Genomic DNA, 17,407 nt, shown 5'->3' with positions numbered 1-17,407 from the left:
GAAATAGCTGGTTGGGCACCACTTGCAGCCCCCAACCCTCCTCCCCCCCACTCGCCGCTGGGAAGGGTCCGGAATCAGGAATCACCGGGTAGCTGCAAAGGCCAAAGGTCAGACAGGGGTTTCCTGCCTCCCCCTGGGAACTTCCTCTGTCCCAATCCAACTTCTGCCTCTGTGACGAACACCACCCTGGAGGACCCCCTCCCCGCCGTCAACTACCCCCAACTCCGTTGCCCTGGCCGACGGGGGGGGGGGGATGGGTCCTTCCCCCCCCCCTTGCCCTCCCCCCCACCGCACGCACACGGGCAGTATACAGCGATTGTGTTGTGGTCCAGCCTTCTTGCCACCTGCCGGCCCCTTGCCCGCCCCCCTCCATCCCTCCCTCCTACCAGCCTTGACCCCATGGAGCCAGGGGGCCGTGTCCCACGGTGTCTCCCTAAGACTCAGGGTCCCTCACGGCCAAGCCTGAGGCTAACGCCTCATCCAGCATGGAGCTCCTGGTTCTGGGGGAATGGACAGGAGGATGCACCCAGAATCCTTTGCTCTTGGTCCCCGAATTCCCTTGACGCCCACCTGGAGATGACCCACAGTGAAGTTCAATGCCCACCTATCTGGCACTGCCCCTTCACCGTCTCCCAGAGCCCCGAAATAACGCTCCCAGCACGAAACGATAGTAATAATAACGATGGCAAACCCTTTCTTACGGCCGCCCCCCCCCCCCTCCGGCCCGGTGACCAACCGGGGACGCCACCCATACCCCGTCTCACAGAGGCAGAAACTGAGAAGGGGCAGCAGAAGCCCCTCACTGGAGCTCGCTTGGGCGAGCCTTCCCTCCCAGCTCCAAGTTCACTGCGGCTTATGCTGCTGCTCCCAGAGCACTTATGAAGCACCTATGGGAGCCGGGGCGTCGACTGGGCTGACAGCTTGGGGAGCCTGGGCCATTGCCATCCATGGGTCAGCCCCTCCCCGGCCCGGGGAAGCACTACTGTGACCAGTACCTACTGTGCGCCTGGCCCCGGGGGCCAAGCACCCCAGCCGACTCAGCTCCCCATTTAGACACACCTCTGCAGCCAGCCCGCGGGGTGGGGGAGGTAAGTCCGACTCTGTGCACCAACGGCGTGAGACCCCCAGACGGTCCCTTCACCTCCCCGTGCCTCAGTTTCCTCCTCCGCACGATACAGGGGCCACGACCTGAGATCCTGGGCGGCAAGCGCTGAGAACGGCGCTGGGCCCGGAGCAAGGGCAAGGTGGAGAGAGAGAGACCGAGGCTCGGAGCGGCCGAGGAAGCCCCCCCCCCCCTCTCGTCACCCGGCTGGCGCCCCCGCCCGGCGGGAGCGTCAGAAGTCCAGCGGGGGGAGGGGGGGGCGCGGCCCCTCCCTTCACAGCCAGGGTGGGAGTGTCGTGATAACCCGCAGCCCCCACTTCCTCCCGGCCAGGAAGGAGCCAGGCAGAGGAAGTATTAAGAGGAGTAATATAAACACTCCCCCCACCCCCCGTGGCAGGGTGCAGAGGGGGCAGCGGCCGCCACCCGGACGGAGCAGGCCACGCCGGGCGGGCAGCGGGCGCTTGCACACGATGGGGCTGGCGGCGGAGCACGGCGCGTACTCCCGGGAGGGGGGCGGCCCGAGGGGCTGCTGGTACTACCTGCGCTACTTTTTCCTCTTTGTGTCGCTCATTCAGTTCCTCATCATCCTGGGCCTCGTCCTCTTCATGGTCTACGGCAACGTGCACGTGAGCACGGAATCCAACCTGCAGGCCACCGAGCGCCGGGCCGAGGGCCTGTACAGCCAGCTCGTGGGGCTCACGGCCTCCCAGGCCAACCTGTCCAAGGAGCTCAACCTCACCTCCCGCACCAAGGACACGGTCATGCAGCTGCTGGGGAGCGCCCGCCGCGATCTGGACCGGATCAACGCCAGCTTCCGCCAGTGCCAGGCTGACCGGGTAAGGCCGCCCGCCGGGCCGGACACGCGCCCCGGGGACCCTGGGCAGGTTCCCGTCCGCTCATCCGAGCTGCGGGGTCCTCACCCACGCGCCAGAGACCGTCACAGACGCTGTATTGCACGTGAGGAGCCCGGGGGGGCTTGTTAGTACGAGTATATCCCACACGAGGTTCGGGACACACTTATACTAAGACCGTGGGCTCGCTCTCCCTCTGGAATTTAAGGTTACATTTTTTTTTAGAGGTTTATTTATTTTTGAGAGACAGAGTGAGACGGAGCATGAGCGGGGGAGGGGCAGAGAGAGAGAGAGGGAGACACAGATCGGAGGCAGGCTCCGGGCTCCGAGCTGTCGGCACAGAGCCCGACCCGGGGCTCGGACTCACGGACCGCGAGATCGTGACCTGAGCCGAAGTCGGACCCTTAACCGACTGAGCCGCCCAGGCGGCCCCTGGAATTTAAGTTTAACTGGGCATCCTCACTGAATTGGCGGCAGCAACCCTGGGCCCATGACTTAATACGCGCGAAGCGCTCGGAATGTTCCAGCACACACCAGCTGCAAATAAGAACCAGTTAGATAAAAACTCAGAGCGTTCGGTTCCTACTAAGAAGTACGAACAGCTCTGCCTTATGCCGGGAAATGTCCCTCCGGGGGGCACATGTGGGCGTCTAGTCAGGGAATTGGCCCACTCGTTTCATCCAAGACACGCACCGCCATCCGGTCTGGGAGCCGTCGGGATCGTGAGGTTTTAGACACACGCATCCCGGAATCTGAACTCCCCCGTCATAGAAAATTAGAAGCCTAAGAACGTGGATCTTTACAACGATTAAATTTGAAAAACACAGTTGTTGTTTTTCTTTAATCCCCTTCGTGTTGACAAATGCCTCTGGACTGGAACAGTTTAGGGTTTTCTCCAAGGACCCTAGGGTTTCCCTAGTTTCAGGTCCCCTGCCCCTCGCCCCGGAGGGGCGCCCTGATGCCGGGGAGTATCTCTGCCCCCACCCCCACCGTGGCAGCCCCAGGTATGTGACGTTGGTGTTTCTGGGTCCTGGCCGTGCTGAGAAACAGGATTTTTCTTAAATTCTCTTCCAGTGCAACTGCATTTCTGGCCCTGAGATCCCGGAAGATAAAAGAGAATTTAACTCACTGATATATTTTTTAAAAACGTGTTCATCTCCCCTGCTTGTTTCTTTTTTTCTTTCTTTCTTTCTTTCTTTCTTTCTTTCTTATCCCATCTTATCCCATCTTATGTTATCCCACCTCATCTTATCTTATCTTATCTAGAGAGAATGTGAGTAGGGGGAGAGGGGAGAGGGAGAGAGAGAGACAATCTTAAGCAGGTCCCACATTCGGCGACACAGGGCTCGATCCCACACCCTGAGCTTTCCGCCCCTCCTTGTCCTTGCTCCTTTGGAGGCTGGCCCTATGCTAATGGGATCGGGGTCAAGGCAGAAATCGCTCTGGGACCTCCAGTGACTTCTGTTTTCAGAAATCTTAACTGCAAAAGAGGAAAATCTGTAGAAATCAAGAGTCAGACGCTAAACCAACTGAGCCACCCAGGCACCCCTAACTCCATGATATTTTTAGGGTCCGCTCTGTCCTGTCCGTGTCAAGGCAACGGGACCCTCACCTGGCACATGGGGTCTGGAAGCAGCACCCCGGGACCCCCTTTTATCGCTTCCTCCAACTGGAGAAAAACCTCTTCCTCGTTTCGTGTTTGGATCCAACTCACTTTGCTGAAACGTGCAAATCTTCCTCTTCTGTGACTAAGATTTCTGTTCTCTGATCCCCATTAGCATAGGGCCAGCTTCCAAAGGAATAGGACAAGAGGTGGCAGGAAGGTAAACTTCCTGCATTCTTTATATTTTTACCTGTTATATTTCTGCAGAGGATTCTGGTCCAAAGTTTGGAAAGCACACCTTGTTAAGTTGTAAAAACCTCCTTTAAAAACAGCTTTATCGAGATATGATTCATATGCTCTACAAGTCGCACATTAAAAATGTACAGTTCGGGGGCGCCTGGGTGGCGCAGTCGGTTAAGCGTCCGACTTCAGCCAGGTCATGATCTCGCGGTCCGTGAGTTCGAGCCCCGCGTCGGGCTCTGGGCTGATGGCTCAGAGCCTGGAGCCTGTTTCCGATTCTGTGTCTCCCTCTCTCTCTGCCCCTCCCCCCCTTCATGCTCTGTCTCTCTCTGTCCCAAAAATAAATAAACGTTGAAAAATAAAATGCAACAAAAGTTTAAAAAAAAAATGTACAGTTCGGGGGCATCTGGGTGGCTCAGTCGGTTAAGCACCCGACTTCAGCTCAGGTCATGATCTCAGGGTTTGCGAGTTCAAGCCCCGCGTCGGGCTCTGCGCTGACAGCTCGGAGCCTGGAGCCTGCTTCGGAGTCTGTGTCTCCCTCCCTTTCTGCCCCTCCCCCGCTCTCGCTCTGTCTCTTTCTCTCTCTCTCAAAAATAAGTAACCATTAAAAAATCTTTTTAAAGCATACAGTTCAATAATTCTTAGTACCTTCACAGAGTTGGGCGATCATCCCAACTGATTTTGGAACGTTTTCATCACCCCAAAAAGATACCCCATCCCCATAAGTCACTCCCCCACCCCTCCTCCCCCAGCCCCTTGCAACCACTCATCTGCTTTCTGTCTCTGTGAATTTGCTTGTTCTGGACATTTTGTATAAATGGGATCAGACAACACGTGGCCTTTTGTGTCTGGCTCCTATCATCCGGCACGATGTTTTGAAGGTTCACCCGAGCGCGTGTCAGTGCCTCGTTCCTTTTTGTGGCTGAGCAACATTCCATTCTGTGGATGGACCACGTTTTGTTCATTCACCTGTTGATGGACACTTGGGTTGTTTCTGCCTTTTGGTGGTTGTGATAGGCGCTGCTGTGAACGTGCACGTGGAGGTTTTTGTGTGGATGTTTGCTTCAGTGTCTCTCGGGTCTACGCCTAAGAGTGGAATTGCTGGGTCACGTGACAGTTCCCTGCTTAACATTTTGAGGAACTGCCGGGCTGTTTTCCAAGGCCGCTGCCCCATGTTTTACATATTCCAACCAGTACCGTCTGAGAATTCTCCTTTCTCCACACCCTCACCAACGCTCGTCACTGCCCGCTCTTGTTTTCCATTTCATTGATAACCATCCTCATGGCTGTAAGGGGGTCTCTCATCGTGGTTTTCATTTGCCTTTCCCTGAGGAGTGATAATGGTGAGTATATTTTCATGCGCTTGTCGACCACGTGTGTATCTTCTTTGGAGAAATGTTTCCGTTGCTTTGCCCATTTTTCAATTATCTTTTTATTACCGATCCACAAGAGTTTACTTTTATACATTCTGGATACCCGGTCCTCTCATCAGATACACGCTTTGCAAATATTTCCTCCCGTCGAAGGGTTGTTTTTTCCCTTTCTCTTTTTTAAATTGGAGCATAATTGACATACAATGTTACGTCAGTCTCGGGTATACAACTTAGTGATGTGATGGTCTTTTCCTAAAAACAAAAGTTTTTAATTTTGATGAAGTTCTCTTTACCTGTTTTCTCTTTGTTTGTGCTTTGGGTGTCACACCTAAGAAACCATTGGCAAATCCAAGGTCATGCGGAGTTAACACGTACATTTTCTTCTAAAGAGTTTTGTAGCTTTAGGTCTTATGTTTGGGTCATTGAGCCATTTTGAGTTAATTGTTGTATATGGTGTGAGGTAGGGGTCCAAATTCATTCCTTAACATGGGGAGATCTAGCTGTGCCGGCTCCATTTTTGAAAAGACTCTTCTCCATGAATGATTTTGGCACCTGTATTAATTTTCTTTTTTTGTTTTCTTTTTTCTATTATTTTTTAAAGTTTATTTATTTATTCTGAGAGAGAGAGGAAGAGAAAGAGAAAGAGAGCGTGCAAGCGAGGGATGGGCAGAGAGAGAGGAAGAGGGAGAGAATCCCAAGCAGGCTCGGGTCATGATCTCACCGTTCATGAGTTCAAGCTCCACTTTGGGTGAACCCTGCTTCTCTCTCTCTCTCTCCCCATCTCTGTCTTCTTCTCTTCCTCTCTCTCTGCGCCTCATGGGATTCTCTCTCTCTCTCTACCCCTCGCTCACCTGCGCCCTCTCTCCCTCAATAAAGTAAAATATAGAAAGATAAAACATAATTCGTTGGCCGTACATGTGAATTAATGTTTTCAAGGTTCATCCAAGTTGCAGCAGGTGTGAGTGCTTCATTCCTTTCTATGGCCCAATAGTATTAACTGTTAACAACTTTTTTTTTTTAATTTAATTTTGAGAGAGAGAAAGAACAGGAGCAGGGGAGGGGCAGAGAGAGAAAATCCCACTCTCCACACTGTCAGCCTGGAGCCCCACACGAGGCTCGGACTCATGAACCGCGAGATCATGACCTGAGCTGAAACCGAGAGTCGGACACTCAACCGACTGAGCCCCCCGGGCGCCCCAGTTACCGACTTTGAAAGATGCGACCAGCATCCCCCATAAAGGAGTCACGCCCTTGCGAACTGGGTCAACCCAGGCCACCCGGGTGTGGGATCTGGGGCCCCAGCCCGGAGGGTCTGGGCAGCCCAGGAGCAAGGGGACCCGCGGGGGCTGGACCGTGAGCTCTGCCCCGTGTCCCGTCTGGTCAGGTGATCTCCATGAACAACGAGCGGTATATGGCAGCCATCATCCTGAGTGAGAAGGAATGTCAAGAGCAGCTGAAGGAAGCTAACAAGAGCTCCGATGGTGAGTCGTCTGGGCGGCGGGGAGCCAGGGTGGTAGACCCCTCGCCCGGCCTCTCGGACCCCCCTCCCCGCCCCCCCCGCCCCCTCCCCCGACCTTCCCGAGGTGTTTTCTCCTGCACCTGTAGCCTTGCTCCTGGCGCTGAACCAGAAGGCCAAGATGCTGGAGGTGGAACTGGCGAAGGAGAAGCAGGTGTGCGCCAAAGACAAGGAGGGCCTGGCGCTGAACAAGCGGCTGGTGGAGGAGCAGCTGGCCGAGTGTGGCAAGGCCCGGGAGCAGCAGCGGCAGGAGCGACAGCTGGCCGAGGATCGCCTGCAGAAGGTGCAGACCCTCTGCCTCCCGCTGGACAAGGACAAGTTTGAGACGGAGCTGCGGAACCTCTGGCGGGACTCCATCATCCCGCGCACCCTGGACACCATGGGCTACAACCTGTACCACCCTCTCGGCTCCGAGCTGACCTCCATCCGGAGGACCTGCGACCACATGCCCGCCCTCATGAGCACCAAGGTGGACGAGCTGGCCCGGAGCCTGCGGGCCGGCATCGAGCGCGTGGCCCGCGAGAGCTCGGACGTCCAGCGCCAGAAGCTGGAGGTCGAGCGGAGCCTGCAGGCCACTCAGGCGGCCAAGGAGAAGGCGGAGAAGGAGGCCCAGGCCCGAGAGGCCAAGCTCCAGGCCGAATGCGCCCGGCAGACCCAGCTAGCCCTGGAGGAGAAGGCGGCTCTGCGGAAGGAGCGAGACAGCCTGGCAAAGGAGCTGGAGGAGAAGAAGCGGGAGGCAGAGCACCTCAAGATGCAGCTGGCCGTCAGCCGCTCCACCTTGGACGCCTGCATCAAGGCCAAGGTGGGCTGGAGGGATTCAGGTTGTACTGGGGTCAGGCCTGCGGGCCCTGGTGGAGGCGATGTCGAACCCGGGCTCGAGGCGAGCCTCCCAGCCTGGGTCCGGTTAGTTAGGACTCACTCGAGAGATTCAATGACATAAGACCGGGGTGGGGTTTGGAGTCTGGAATGACCCTGAGAAAGGATTAAGGAGCGGGGTTGAGTTTTGGAGGACGGGTGGACCTCGAAATGGGTGCAGGGGGGAGAACTGGGAATTCACGGTGGGGGGGGGGTCGCTGTCAAGGTCGCGAGGTGTCTGAGGTGAAGGTTGCGGGGGTGATGGCTCAGGTTGGGAGTTAGACTGAAGGTTAGGGCAGGTCTGGGGGAAGGCTTGCTGTGGAGACAGAGCTTGTGTTTGGGTCAAGATGAGTTCTTAGCGACCGCTGTGTTTAGAGTCGGTTTGGGTTAACGTTAGGGTTCCATCGAAGCCTTCGGTGGTCTTGGAATTGGTAGAATTGGGGTCGTGCCGGATGCGGATTGTGAAGAAAGGTTAAAAGTTAAGTCAGGGGTCGCATGCAGGGCGGCCGGTGGGTCTCACATTGGGTGAGGGGTGAGTACAGGGTGTCAGTGGGTGGCTGGTAGGGTTGCTTGGGGTTCCAGGGAGAGTCTGGGGTCTCAAGTTGAGTTGGGGTGCGTGGGGCATTGGGAAACCATGGTGGAGCCCAGGGCTGGGCTGGGGCCATGGCTTAGGGGGCAGATTTTTCATAGCAACCAGGTCTAAGGGATGGGTTGGGGTCAGGGTTGGTTGTAAAGTTCCGGTTGGATCAAGTTTGTCATTAGGATTGGGTTTAGATGAGGCTTTGGGTCTAAGGAAGGTTCTGTTTTCCTGTTGGGATTGGATTTTAGGTGATTGAGTTTAGAGCTGGCTTTGGATTTCGGGTTCGGGGGGATTGGCTCAGTTGGGGTCATGGATTGGGATTCATTGGGTTGGCACTGAGGCAGTAATGGAGACTGAGGCAGGCCACAGTGGGGTCTCTGGGGGGCTTCTGAGGGAAGCCAGTCCCTGGAGTCCCCAGTCACTTGAGCGCAGGTGGGTGCAGGTGATCGGACATCCATTGATGTGAGGGTCCCTCTCTGGTATCGGTGTCCCTGCTCTGGAAGGAACTCAGCTCCAGGTACTACGGGGCATGAAGGAACAGGAGCCTCCCTGGCCCTCTGGTTCAGGGGGTCCCGGCTTCTGCCGACCTCCCTCTGTCTCTCTTCCCACAGTCGCAGCCGATACCTGGACCAAGACCTGTGGGCCCTGCCCCCAACCCCCAGCCCATCGGTAAGTGACAGAAGGCAGAGCCGGGAAGGGGTCGGGGGCGATCCTTTCCGCTCTTTATCCCATCTCAGCCCTGCCGGCCCATCCTTAGCCCAGGGTTGGGCCAGTTGGGTGGACCTGACCCCTTCCTCTCACGGCAGACCCAGCTGGCCTCGAGGAATTCAAGAGAAGGATCCTGGAATCCCAGAGGCTTCCCGCAGGGGCTGCAGCCCCATCCAGGTGAGGCACTGGCAGACTGGGACGGTTCAGTCTCAGGGCTTCAGAGGAGGATGGGAACAGGACTACGGGTGGAGGGAGGCTCATCTCACACTCTCGCTTGCTGCTTCCTTAATTGAGCGCCTTCTGTCTACCAGGTAACACAGCCAGGGAGTGGCGGGCCTGGGACACGAACCCAGGCTGTTGGACTCCAGGCAGGCCAGGGAGGGCCTTTGAGCTGGGGGATGGGGGTGAGCTGGTTTGGGGACGGGCAGAAGCCACAGTGCTCCCGGTGACATCTTGAAGAGCCAGGGTCAAGGCTCAGAGGCCAGACTAGGGTGGGGAGGGAGGCTGGAGCCGAGGAAGGGAGGAAGGAGGAGAGCGAGGTCAGGAGAGAGACCCTGGGCCTCTCGCCCCACCTCTCTGAGCCTCTCTCTCTCTACCTCTGCAAAAACGGAAGTCTCTGAAGTCAAGGGCACGGAGACTCTCTGCCACCTGTAAAGTGCCGTCCACAAGTGCCTAACACAAGGGGCCGGGGGTTGCAGCAGGGGCGCTTCAAGATACCCCGCACACGCTCAGGTCAGGGCCCGATGCCCGTGCCGCCCTCACCACCTCCCAGACCACAGCCGGCGCATCAAAGGGAAGGTGACTCAGACCCCCGCCCCAAGAACCATCCCGTGGTCGCTCCCAGGTGGTGGCCACGCTTCCGTTCAGGACCACATCGCAGACCAAGGAGTCAGCGACTGGCACTGCCGTTCCCAGTTTAGGACCCGGGGCTCCGGGACACCCCTGGGGGTTCTAAGTCAGATCCCACCGACCCCAAGCCGGCGTCAGGCCTTGGCGACCAGTAGACTTCTGGGTCTGTGGTCAAATCCCAGGGCTTCTCCGCATCCAGCTCTATCTCCACTGTGCCTTTTCTTAGCTACCCCCTCCGACGGGGAGCTCATCTTCTCGCAGAACTTGTCCCTTTGCTCCAGATGGCTCTCGGCCTGGGAGGGATCCCTTAGCCTCAGGCAGCCTGCGGAGAGGAAAGCAAGAGCTGGAGAGAAGACCCTGTTCCAAGCAAACAGTTTTCCTCTCTCCATCTTGGCCTAAAGCCATCATGGCAAGGAAGGAGGTTCTATTATTATCCCCACTTCTCAGAGGAGGGAACTGAGGCCCCAGGGAAGTGACCAGCCCCGGGGTTATGCGTCAGTGAGTCAGGGCCAGAGCCAGGCTCCGGGCCCAAGCCTGTCCTAACTGCAAAAGGGGAAGCTCTTGACACTGTTTACCCCAAAAGACATCCCCCTGCAGAGAAGACAATGAGTAGTTAAGCCAGGCCCCTCCTGTTTCTTTCTGCCCGGGCTCAGGAAGGGCCTCTTGTTCTGGGCTCTAGCCTTGATTTGCCTTCCGCTGAGAAAGAGGCCATCAGCTCTGGATTGGGAGTCCCAGTGAGGCCAGGCACATCTGAATTTTAATGTGTATTTATTTTTGAGAAAGAGAGACAGAGTGTGAGCGGGGGAGGGGCAGAGAGAGAGGGAGACACAGACTCCGAAGCAGGCTCCAGGCTCCGAGTTGTCAGCACAGAACCCAACACGGGGCTCAAACCCACGGACCGTGAGATCGTGACCTGAGCCGAAGTCAGACGCTTAACCCACTGAGCCACCCAGGCGTCTCAGGCACGTCTGATTTTTAAATCCGTCCAACCGGGGGCCAGGTCTGAGGTCCAGCATCAAATCATCCACCGCCTGATCGGGAGAATCACTTTCATTTCCACCCTTACTCCTTCTGAGCCTTGAGGAAGTCTCTGGGGGTGCTAACAGGCCCTAACGCCTCCCACTTGTGGGGATACCTGCGTTCCCAGGGCCGGGGCAAACCCACAGCCCAGCATCAGCTGGACCTGAGCACAAGGTCTTGCTTTTTCACTGGATGTTTTTTTATTTAAAGTTTTATTTATTTTGAGAGAAAGGATTCTGCACCGTCAGCACAGAGCCTGATGCGGGGCTCGAACCCACGAACTGTGAGATCATGATCTGAGCCAAAACCAACTGTCAGATGCTTAGCCGACTGGGCCACCCAGGGGCCCCATCCCTGGACATTTTTTTCAGTATTTATTTTTCAGAGAGAGAGAGAGAGAGAGAGAAACAGAGCATGAGTGGGGGAGGGGCAGAGAGAGAGAGAGAGAGAGAGAGTAAGACAGAGAGAGAGAGGGAGACACAGAATCTGAAGCAGGCTCCAGGCTCCGAGCTGTCAGCACAGAGCCCGACACGGGGCTCGAACTCATGGACCATGAGATCATGACCTGAGCGGGTCGGACGCTTAACCAACTGAGCCACCCAGGCGGCCCCATCGTTAGACATTTTTAAGTCACATTCTCTTGATGACAAGTGCACTAGTTTTCCTTTTTACCTGATGAGACTGTGTCCTGTGGGTGTCAATTGATTCCCACGCGCGCACACACAGTGGATGTGAAAACAAGTAAGTAAATATCGGGGCAGGGGCTAAGGGGCTGGATAAAGCGAAAGCGGAAGGCTGAAGATGGGAGTCCAGCCCCGGCCCTGAGCCGGGCACGGGGCGAGTGTCACTCAAGTCCATTGCCATCACTGTTGTGATTTGTTTCATTTATTCAACCCGGATGCCTTGAGCAGCGGCTGGGTGATGAGAACACAAGGAGGAATGAGGCATGGAAGCCCCCCCCTCCCCTTGTGGGGCTCACAGTCTAGCGGGGGAGACAGATCGCAAACCTGATGCGTGAGATGTCGTTGTGGGGCCCCTTGGCCATGGGCGAGGCAGAAAAGGGATGAGATGGCGTGAGGAGGTGAGAATTTTCCGCAGGAGGGGGCGCCTGGGTGGCTCAGTTAAGCATCTGACTCTTGATTTTGGCTCAGGTCACGATCTCACAGTTCGTGGGTTCGAGCCCTGCATCGGGCTCTGTGCTGACGGTGGGGAGCCTGCTTGGGATTCTCTGTCTCCCTCTCCCTCTCTGCCCCGCCCCTACTCGTGCTCTCTCCCTCTCTCTCTCTCAAAATAAATAAATAAGCTTTAAAAAAAATTAAAGAATTTTCCACAGGAGGCCAGGCAGGCTTCTCTGCCCCACGTGAGGATGATGACCTTTGGGCAAAGAACTAGAAAGGTGAGGGAGGAGCCATGGAGAGTGGTGAGCCAGGCAGGGAGCACAGCCTGTGCAAAGGCCCTGAGACAGGACCGACCGTGCGTGGTGAGGCTCGAGCACAGTGATCCAGGGGGTGAGTAGGAGGTGAGGAGGGGCGGGGGGCACAGATCAGGCAGGGCCTTGTGGGTGCGGTGAGAACTTCGGGAGCCCCGGCACAGCAGCGAGCAGAGAAGGACATGACCGGACTCAGGTGTTCACAGGGACCCCCCCCCGCCCCCGTCACTGTCGAGAGGTGGAGGCGGCAGCCGAGGAACGTGAGGCTGCTGGGGCCCCAGGGAAGAGCCAGGGAAGGAAGGGAGGGGGCCAGCGGAAGCAGGACTTGGCTGAGGCCCCCTCCTCCCCGACCAGGAAACAGCCTCTGAGCCAACCCCTGACCCCTCACGAGAACCTCACTGAGGCCAAGGAGGGGAAGGGCATCCCAGACGGCAGGATGGCTCCTGCCGAGGCCAGGCCGTTGGGGAGGGGTGAAGTGACAGCTCTTGAAGTTTCTGACGTGGGGGACTGCTGCGGACAGAGTGGGTGGAGCCCGGAATGCCAGGTAGAAAGGATCTGGCTTTGTCGTCTCGAGGGCACTGGGGACCAGGGAGAGCGTGTGAGTCGGGGCAGGCCCGCTGGAGAAACCTTGGGCCGCTTCAACGGAGACAAAGGAGGGAGACTGAGACCCTGTCTGCGGGGTGCGGGGTGTGGACAGGGGCTTTGAGGTAAACTCCCGGGATCCCCCGGGCCTTACGGAACAAAGGTGAAAGTCAGGCCGCAGCAGAGGCCGGGAGGCCAGAAGGTGGCTTCTCCGAGCACTGTCTCGGGAAGGCCGAACCCCAAAAGAGCTGAAGAATCCTTAGGAGCAAGAGCGGGCCTGGGGTGGGAGGAGGCCGGCCCAGGCGAGGTTTGTCCTTCCGTCTGTCTGACTATTGTATCACCCTCTCCTTCCTGCCTTAGTGGCTGAGGAGGCTCCAGGCCCTGAGGACCGAGGCGTGGCCCCGACTGGCCAGTCTGCGGACACGACGCCGTGAGCCACCCCCGGCACAGGCCGGGAGCCCGGGCCGCACACAGACCAAAGTGGGCGCCCTTGGCCTGCACCCCGCGCTCGCCCTTCCCCACGCCCCCCCCACCGCAGCCTCCGCTACTCCCTCACGGGCCCACACCCGCACCACGCGACCCCTCCCCCGCCCCTGGATGCTGCAGGATGTCCCGGACCCACGGCACACAGATGTAACCGTGATGTCACGAGCCGACGGCATCGCGCAAAAGCACGGCACAGACACCGGGAGGACATCATACACACACACACACACACACACACGCACAGGCGCGCACGCTTCCTGCCCCCCCTCCCCCCCCCGCACAATGCCACACCCCTCCGACGCACACGGGCCGTGGCACCCACAGCGCCCCGCTTGTCTGCACGTGCCTGTGTCCCCACCGCACCGCCCTCCCAATTTTCTTGTCTCCTGACTCTTCCTCACCCCCAGGGTGCCAGGCCTAGGGAAGTGAGAACGGGAAAACATGAGTCTCCATCCCCCCCCCCCCCGAGTCCCCAAGCACCGGGTCCCAGGGCAGATGTCACCCACTGGCCCCATCGTAGCCCATGGGGGCAGCTGTCCCTCCCTCGGTCCCTCTCCCCCCCCCCCCATACCCAGCGCTGCCTGTGGCCCATATAAATATGTTAGTGGCACGAAATAAATATTATTGAATCCTTTCAAAGACTCCAGAGTGGCGATTTCTGCTTGGCGACAAGGGAGGAAAGACTGAGAGCTGGAGAAACCCCTCCCCGCCGTCCCAAGGCCAGAAGAGCCCACAAACTAGAGCAAGCCTGGGGTGACACCACATTCCCTCAAGGTATAGGCATCACCGTGCGTGAAGAGAAATGGCAAAAGTCATAGTCAATGAGGGTTTCACGAAACGGCCACGCCGGCCCACACCGTGACAGCTTTGTGAGTTGTTTCTTTAAAATAGCAGACGTTTAAAAAGCAGTTCCTTAAAAACCAGATGACCCATCTGTAGCTTTCCTCTTCCTAGGATTTGCAAAGATGCCCCCCAAGTTACTGCCAATTTAGTCCGTGGGGGGAAGCAGGGAACAGTACGTTAGTGGAACACAGGGAAATCACGTTGTTCCCAGGAGACTGGAGGGAAAAAAAGCTAAAAAGCCGTAATACGCCCTGCTGGTGAAGATGTAGGGAAAGGGCACTTTCCTATGGGACTGGCAGAAAGGCAAATCTCACGGTGGCCCTTCTGGAAATCAGTTTGGTGACATTTAATAAAAGTAAAAGTGCACAAACCCTTTGATTCAGCGGTCCCATTCCTGGGACTTTATCCCTGAGGAGTAAAACCTCCAGGAAACCAAGCAAATGGCCATCAGTAGAAAAATGGCCTAAAAGTTGTGGTCGAGAATCTCAACTTGTCGGCTCATCCCCCCCGCCCCCCAACCTTCCCCACTGCCTCAGCCTTGATTCCCTCTCAGCCCACCCCCTGGGACCCTACACAGGGAGGGGATGAGTCACAAGGAACCAGGGCTGGCGACGCAAAGCTTAAAGCAGGCTAGTCAGGAGGGACAAAGGAGCGACATTTCCTGGATACGGAAACTCGGGTGAGAGACGACCTACTGCAGGAAACACTCGGCTGGGGCCCCGCCAAGCCAGGGCAGGGGGGTCAGCCAGGCCAGGCCGCCCAGACGGGCCAGTCTGGAGGCCCCAAGGAAGCGAGGACGTCCCTGACCCTAAGCCTACTGCCTGGGTAGCTAGAGACCTGGAGAGGACGCTGACACCCGCCAGTCCCAGCAACCACAGGATGTCTGAGTTTGGGTTCCGGGGCCAGACATCCCTGGATTCAAATCTTGACTCCGTTGGTCTCAGCCTCCCTCTTCTCATCTGAGAAATAATCATTCTAAACTTTCTGGACACGTGGGCACAGGTCTGACTTTTGGTTGGTCTCTCCCATCCAGAGCATCCCAGGATGTCATCCCTCCAGCTGGCCCCCACTCCCAGCCCTGCTGGTCCAGAGAGACCTTTCCATCATGGGATCTGACCATGTCCCTCTCTGGCTCACACACCCTCCATGGCTCCCCATTACCCTGGGAACAAAGTCCAGCTGCTCATCGGCTCTTATGTCCCTCCCCTCACCCTCACTCCCACCTCCAATGCGGCTCTTGCCTCCAGCTGCCCTGGACCTTTAATTCTCTGGCTAAAGAGTATCTCTTAATTTGTGCTGTCAGATTACAACGCCTTTTTCTTGGCAAATTCTTCTTTCTCCAAGGCCCGCCCCCAGAGATCCCTCCTCCGGGCAGCCCTCCTGATTGCCCCAGATATAGCCCTTGCTCCCCCTGGGGGAATCCCCAGCTCCGTCCCTCCTTTTTATAGACCCAGAACATGTAGCTCTGACTCCCCCGAGTTGGTGGCTCCCCCAGGGGCAGGACAGGGACTGAGTACCTATCAGGGAGCATTTGGCAGACGCCCTCCCTGACTCTGTGGCCCAGCCACCGGGAGAGGTTCTGACTCTTTAGGGATTTCCTGTGACCTCTATAAATAACCCCCATGGCTGCTTCCCACAAACCGCCTCACCCTTCTTGGAAAAAAAAGGACTGTAGCCAAGGACCTCAGTCCAGCTGTGTGCCAGGGCCCGGGGGAGGTGGGTGGGGCCCAGGCATCCTGCCCCAAGAGTGTCTCTCTCCCCACCCAGACCCCGCTCACGCCTCCTGGGAGCCCTCCAGCCCTCCCCATGTGGAGGACATCGGGACCCCCCACCCCCACCAGACCTATGGTATTGCTTCTCATCTCTGGGCATCGGTTCGTATTTCCGAAAAACAGGCATAATAGCGACATTCACGGACACCTAAACCTCACGGAGTGACCCTTTCCCTCCGGGAGCCTCCCATGCTGGGGCAGCCCCAGATGGCCACACAAGCAAACAAATCAGTAGTGACATATTGCAGTGAAGTCCGTGAAGACACGGGGTCAGGGGGCCCCCGTCGGTTGAGTGGCGGGAGAATTCTCTTCATACCCTGTGTTGGCCCTGGATACCTCCCAGGCTCTGCTCACGTGCCCCCTGAAACCTGAGAGCTAGTATCTTCAATCATTGGAGGCAGGACCCTTTCTCTGATTCTGGAGAAGATCCTGACCCTATTGAAGATTCAGTTTCTGCCAGTGGCAGGGGAAGTTAACCGTTTACCTGCTGCCACAGGGGTGTGGAAGCCTGGATCGCTGAGTCCTTAGAGGGCAGGAGCTTTGATAGGAGTTGCCAGGACGGCCTTTTGTTGGAGCAAGGCGCCCCCTGCTGGTCCATCACCAACATATCAGGCCGCTGGGCATCCCCGAATCAAAGGCCTCAACGCCAATTCAAAGGGACACATGCGGGGCGCCTGGGTGGCTCAGTCGGTTGACCTTCCGACTTCGGCTCAGGTCAAGATCTCACGGTCTGTGAGTTCGAGCCCCGCGTCTGGCTCTGGGCTGACAGCTCAGAGCCTGGAGCCTGTGCAGATTCTGTGTCTCTGACCCTCCCCCACTCGTGCTCTGTCTCTGTCTCAAAAATAAATAAACATTAAAAGTAAATAAAAAAAAACCAGCAACAAAGGGACACCTGCGCCCCTATGTTTATAGCAGCATTATCTACAGCAGCCAAATCATGGAAGCAGCCCAAGGGTCCATCCATAGATGAATGGATAAAAAGAGAAGTGGTATTTATACGTATATGATGGAATATCATTCGGCCACAAATTTTTGCGACAACACAGATGGAGTTAGAGATTACAACGCTAAGTGAAACAACTCAGAGGAAGACAAATACCACATGATCTCACTCGCGTGTGGAATCTAAGAAACAAAACAAACGAGCAGAGGAAAAACGAGAGACAGAGAGACAAAGTAAGAGACAGACTCTTAAGTGGAGAGAACAAACTGATGGCTACCAGAGGGGAAGTGGGGGAGGGGAGGGGAGGGGAAGGGTAAACGAGGGGATGGGGATTCAAGAGTACATTGACCGCGGTGAGCACTGAGTGATGTATAGAATTGTCAGATCACTATGTTGCACACCTAATATATATATATATATATATATATGTAAATATATTATATATGTAAATATATATTATATATGTAAATATATATATTATATATGTAAATATATATTATATATATGTAAATATATTATATATGTAAATATATGTAAATGTATATTATATATGTAAATATATATTATATATATGTAAATATATATTATATATATGTAAATATATATAATATATATGTAAATATATATTATATATATGTAAATATATATTATATAT

At 56.1% G+C, this 17,407-nt stretch overlaps 1 protein-coding gene across 1 annotated transcript; it reads left to right on the top strand.

The window, feature by feature from the left end:
• Positions 1–1,446: 1,446 nt before the first annotated feature.
• PLVAP (plasmalemma vesicle associated protein) lies at positions 1,447–13,828 on the top strand. Its single transcript, XM_047097122.1, has 6 exons — positions 1,447–1,938; positions 6,554–6,650; positions 6,775–7,487; positions 8,732–8,789; positions 8,927–9,005; positions 13,069–13,828. The coding sequence occupies exons 1-6, from the start codon at positions 1,573–1,575 to the stop codon at positions 13,073–13,075; spliced, it is 1,320 nt and encodes a 439-aa protein (XP_046953078.1). The 5' UTR covers positions 1,447–1,572; the 3' UTR covers positions 13,076–13,828.
• Positions 13,829–17,407: the final 3,579 nt, after the last annotated feature.

The sequence above is a fragment of the Lynx rufus genome, unplaced genomic scaffold, assembly GCF_022079265.1.
Source record: "Lynx rufus isolate CCGP_SWC_20201006 ecotype Redwood Valley unplaced genomic scaffold, mLynRuf1.p SCAF_4, whole genome shotgun sequence".
NCBI classification, from domain to species: Eukaryota; Metazoa; Chordata; class Mammalia; order Carnivora; family Felidae; genus Lynx; species Lynx rufus.
Note: the sequence above shows the minus strand (reverse complement) of the source record. Positions and strands in the feature narration are given on the sequence as shown.